Below are 5,748 nucleotides of genomic sequence, written 5' to 3'. Positions count from 1 at the left end.
TCCCCTCCATCCTCATACTGTTTCAAGAAATTTAAAATCCTGTTCCTTTGGCTTCCCGTTAAACACACCCTTAACAAGGAAATTTAATATAAATCATTTACTCCTTATTATAAATTAAATTTGTGGGCTACCTCTCTCAAGGTTATTTGCATTTTAAATATCTCCATTTGAGAAATGAAAGAGATTTTTGTTCTGTTAAAAGAATTTCATTCCAATAAGGAGATAAGGGAGGTATTTTAAGATAATTGAAATTTCCCTTCCACAGGAATATGACTCATAAAAAAATACAACATAAGGAAACCAGTAGAATCTTATCTACTAGGAATATTGCTTCAGTAAGATCGCTTAGGCCTGCTTGGGCCACATTACAACTCTACCTTTAAAAACAAACAAAAAAGCACCGCTGCCGCCGCCTCCTTCTGCCACTCCTGGTGCTGCTTCTGTGCTCCTTCAGTGCGGACCTGGTACCTCTTTTGTGAAGAGGCAGCTGAAGAGACTCCGGCGCTTGCCATGGCCGACGAAAAGCCCAAGGAAGGAGTCAAGACCGAAAAGAACCATCATATTAATTTGAAGGTGGCGGGGCAGGATGGTTCTGTGGTGCAATTTAAGATTAAGAGGCATACACCACTTAGTAAACTAATGAAAGCGTATTGTGAACGACAGGGTTTGTCAATGAGGCAGATCAGACTCCGATTTGACGGACAGCCAATCAATGAAACAGACACACCTGCACAGTTGGAAATGGAGGATGAAGATACAATTGATGTGTTTCAGCAACAGACAGGAGAGAAACAGACAGATAGAAAAGAGAACTTGCTGCTTTACTCCAGAACTCTGCTCCTCCAGCCCAAGACCGTCTCAATTACAAAACCAGTTTGGTTCCACCACGTCCTGACTACTACAATATAGTTTTCTCTATTCTTTCATTTTCCCCTTCCCCATTCCTTTGTTGTACGTAAAGTAACGGATGTATGTGCACATCATTTGCTTTCTTTTTTCTTTTCTTTTTTTAACTAAATGGCCAATGGTATGTTTTTATCGAAATCAAATGGAGAAGGGATGGGGAAAAATACTGGCTCTGTGAAAATACTCCCTTTCTCCATTAGTGGCATGCTCATTCAGCTCTTATCTTTATATTCCAGTAAGTTATTTTGCTCTCAATGTTTAACAAAAAGAACAACATAAAAATCCTTGCATACCTTGTTCGACTGGAGAATTTTAATGTTTTTCATTTATCGTTGTAAAACCAAGGACAATTTTATAACTTTTTTATACGTAGCTGTTGCATGTAGGGCAATCTGTCTTTAACCAGGGATAAGTTACTCTGAAAGAAATGAATCCTAGATAGTTTTCCTTTCAAGTCAAGCGTCTTGTTGTTTAAATAAACTTCTTGTTTAAAAAAAAAAGCCTTCAAAAAATACTATTTTTTAAAAGAAAATCTTCAACCACATAACATTGAGGTATTTTCTCTCCTCAATGCATGACACACTCTTCACATTATTCTTGCAAATCCCCTCTTTTGTTTGGTTTTTTCACTACTTCCTTCAGCTCCTCTTCAATTCCCTTTCCCCATAGACAACCACTTTTAATAAGTCTTTTCAGTCTTTCCCCCCCAGCTTTATTGAGACATAATTGACATGTAACATTGTGTAAGTTTAAGGTATGTGATTTGATACAATTATACATTGCAAAATGATTACCAGAGTAGCATTAGTTAACACCTCCATCACGTCACATAATTACCATTTCTTCTTTGTGGTGAGAACATTTAAGATTTACTCTCTGAGCAACTTTCAAATATATAATGCAATATTGTTAACTATAATAACCATTCTGTACATTAGCTCCCCAGAACTTCTTTATCTTATGACTGGAAGTTTGTACCCTTTAACCAACATCTCCCCATTTCCATCAATCCCTGGCCCCTGGCAATCACCATTCCAATCTGTTTCTATGAGTTTGGCATTTGGGGATTCCACATATGAATGATATTTGTCTTTCTCTGTCTGACTTATTGCACCACTTGATCATGGTGTATGATTCTTTTAAGGTGCTGTTGAATTTGATTTGCTAGTATTTTGTTGAGAATTTTTGCACCGTACTAGTCTTCAGAGATATTGACCTGTAGTTTTCTTATAGTGTCCTTGTCTGGCTCTGGTACCAGGGTAATGCTGCCCTAGTAAAATGAGTTTGGGAATGTTCCCTCTTCTGTTTTTTGGAAGAGTCTGAGAAGGATTGATGTTAATTCCTCTCTGTTTGGTAGAATTCACCACAAAACCCACCTGGTCCTGGGCTTTTCTTGTTGGAATATTTTTGATTACTGATTCAATTTCCTTACTTATTGGTCTTTTCAGATTTTCTGTTTCTTTGTGATTCCGTCCTGGTAGGTTGTATGCTTCCTGGAATTTATCCATTTCTTCCAGGATTTCCAATATGTTGGCTTATAATTATTCATGGTATTCTCTTATGACCGTTTGTATTTCTGTGGTATCAGTTGCAATGTCTCCTTTTTCATTCCTGATTTTATTTATTTGTCTTCTTTTTTTTTCATAGTCTAGGTAAAGGTTTGTCAATTTTGTTTATGTTTTCCAAAAACCATCTCTTAGTTTTGTTGATCTTTTCTATTGTTTTTCTGGTCTCTATTTCAGTTATTTCTGCTCTGGCTTTTGTTACTTCCTTCTTTCTGGTATATTGGGGCTTAGTTTAGTCTTCTTTTCTGGTTCCTTGAGGTGTAAAGTTAGTTTATTTGATGTCTTTTTTCTTGATGTAGGTATTTATTATAGTAAACTTCCCTCTGAGAACTGCTTTTGCTGTATCTCATAGGTTTTGGTATGTTGTTTCCACTTTTGTTCATTTAGATATATTTTTTCATTTCTCTTTTGATTTCTTCTTTTCCACTTTGGTTTTTCAGGAGTGTGTTGTTTAATTTCCACATGTTTTTAAATTTTTCCAGCTTTCCTCCTATTATTGATCTCTAGTTTCATACCACTGTGGTAAAAAGAGATACTTAGTATGATTTCAATCTTCTTAAATTTGCTCAACCTGTTTTGTGACCCATCATATGATGTATCCTGGAGAATACTCCATGTGCACTTGAGAACAATGTATATTCTGGTGCTGTTGGGTGGAGTGTTCTGTATATGTCTGTGACTCTATAAGAAGTTTTTGCTTTGGAGTTACCATGCGTCTTACATAAAACATTTTATAGCTATAAGTCTGTTTTACATTGATAACAATTTAACTTTGATCACATACAAAAATTCTATCTTCTTGTTCCCCCCTTATATTGTTTTTGATGTCGGTTTGCCTCTTTTATATTATTTATTCATTAAAAAATTATTATAGCTATAATTATTTTTAATACTCTTGTTCATTAATCTTTATACTAGAGTTAAGTAGTTAGAGTATTCTGAATTTGTCTATATGCTTCCCTTTACCAGTATTGTATATTTCCATATGTTTTCATGTTATTGATCAGTGTTTTTTTGTTTCAGCTTGAAGAAATCCTTTCAGCATTTCTTGTGAGTTAGATCTAGTGGCAATAAAATCCCTCAGCTTTTGTTTGTGAAAGTCTTTATCTGACCTTTACTTCTGAAGGATAATTTTGCCAAATAGAGTATTCTTAGTTGGTAGTTGGTAGTTTTTTGTTTGTTTGTTTGTTTCAGCACTTTGAATATATCATCCCACTCTCTCCTGGCCTCTAAAATTTCTGCTGAGTTGTCCACTGATAGATTTATGGGGATTCCCTTGTAAATTACAAGGTTCTTTTCTCTTGCTTCTTTTAAAATTCTCTCTTTGCTTTTTTTTTAAAAAAAAAAAGATTTTATTGGGGAAGGGGAACAGGACTTTATTGGGGAACAGTGTGTACTTCCAGGAGTTTTTTTTTTTTTTCCAAGTCAAGTTATTGTCCTTTCAATCTTAGTTGTGGAGGGTGCTATTCAGCTTCAAGTTGTTGTCCTTTCAGTCTTAGTTGCAGGGGGTGCAGCCCACCATCCCTTGCGGGACTCTAGGAATCAAACTGACAGCCTTGTGGTTGAGAGCCCACTGGCTCATGTGGGAATCGAACTGGCAGCCTTTGGAGTTAGGAGCATGGAGCTCTAACCGCCTGAGCCCCTCGCTTTGCTTTTGATTTTTAAAAATTTTATTATAATGTGTCTTGGAGAGGATCTCTTTGTGTTAAGTTTGTTTGGTGACCTATGAACTTCATGAACTTGGAGGTCCAAATCTTTCCCCAGGTTTCGGAAGTTGTCAGTCATTATTTCTTTAAATAAGATTTCTGCTTCCTTCTCTCTCTCTCTCTCTCTCTCTCTCTCTCTCTCTCTCTCCCCCTCCCTCCCTCCCTCCTTCCCTCTCTCCCCCCCTCCCTCCCTCTCTCCCTCCCTCTCTCCCCCCTCCTTCTGGAATTCTAATAATTGGTAAATTGCTTTTTTTGATGGAATACATAGGTCACATAGGCTTTCTTCACTCTTTTTTATTTTTGTTGTCGTTGTTGTTATCCTATGACTGGATAATTTTAAAGTTCCTTTCTTCTTCTTCTTCTTCTTCTTCTTCTTCTTCTTCTTCTTCTTCTTCTTCTTCTTCTTCTCCTCCTCCTCCTCCTCCTCCTCCTCCTCCTCCTCCTCCTCCTCCTCCTCCTCCTTCGTTTTTCCAGGACCCATCAGCTCCAAGTCAAGTAGTTGTTTCAATCTAGTTGTGGAGGGCGCAGCTCACAGTGGCCCATGTGGGGATCAAACCGGCAACCTTGTTGTTAAGAGCGCTGAGCTCTAACCAGCTGAGCTAACCAGCTGCCCCAAAGTTCCTGTCTTCTAACTCACAGATTCCTTATTCTGATTAATACATTCTGTTGTTTATGCTCTCTATTACATTTTTCACTTCATTAATTGTACTCTTTCACTCCAAAATTTCTGTTTGGTTCTTTTTTATGATTTATACCTCTTTGTTAAACTTGCCATTTTTCTCATGTATTGTTTTCCTGATGTTATTTAATTGCCTTTCTGTGTTTTCTTGTAACTCGTTGAGCTTCCTTAAAGCAGTTATTTTGAATTTTTTATCAGGTAAATCACAGATCTCTATGAAATTTGTTGTGGAAGATTATTGTGATCCTTTCATGGTGTCATGTTTCCTTTATTGTTCATGGTCCTTGAAGTTTTGCATTGCTTTGAAGGAGCAGTTACCTCCCCCAGTCTTTACTAACTGACTTTGGGAGAAAAATACCCAGGGATTCTGAGACTTTCTCGGGATTTCTATGGATACCCTGCTCCATTCTTCTTGCTCCCTCTTGTGGCAGAATCCTTAAGCTTGTAAGCCTTCTCTTGATTCTGAAATGCGCCAGGCTAGTGCTGACAGCCTCCCTTTTGTTTTCCTAAAGGTGGTGCTAAAGCTCAAGTTTGTAGTCTTTCCGTGGTCTGTAGATTGGGGCTGGCTTTCTGCACATGCTTGATAGCTGTCTGCCAAAGCTTGCTCTCACCAGCAGGAGTGCACAGAGAACTGGCTATGGGGTGGGGAGTAAGATGGGGAGGAAGCACAGAACACTGTGGATGCGTGTGGGCCAACTGGGAGAACCATGGGTGGGCAAGATGTCCCCAGGGGCTCATATACGGGTTCCTTGATGGAGTCCACAGTGCAGTTAATAGGGTCTGCCTCCCTTTAATGACCTCTGAGAGTCTTATCTGCTGCTCTCCCAGCCTCTTCTTGCCCTCCAATCATATAGCTCATGATTCATTCAGATTCCGTACTCTGGATGCAGTG

The 5,748-nt window shown here is 38.2% G+C and overlaps 1 protein-coding gene across 1 annotated transcript; it reads left to right on the top strand.

Annotated features, from left to right (window-relative positions):
* Positions 1 to 404: 404 nt before the first annotated feature.
* On the top strand, positions 405 to 909 carry LOC308497886 (small ubiquitin-related modifier 2-like; the record flags this gene model as incomplete). The annotated part of the gene is made up of 1 exon (XM_081048970.1): positions 405 to 909. Exon 1 carries the CDS (start codon positions 511 to 513, stop codon positions 907 to 909), a length of 399 nt encoding a protein of 132 aa, XP_080905096.1. The 5' UTR covers positions 405 to 510.
* Between the last annotated feature and the right edge of the window lie 4,839 nt (positions 910 to 5,748).

This window comes from Rhinolophus hipposideros (genome assembly GCF_964194185.1).
Source record: "Rhinolophus hipposideros genome assembly, chromosome: 5".
Lineage (NCBI taxonomy): Eukaryota > Metazoa > Chordata > Mammalia > Chiroptera > Rhinolophidae > Rhinolophus > Rhinolophus hipposideros.
Note: the sequence above shows the minus strand (reverse complement) of the source record. Positions and strands in the feature narration are given on the sequence as shown.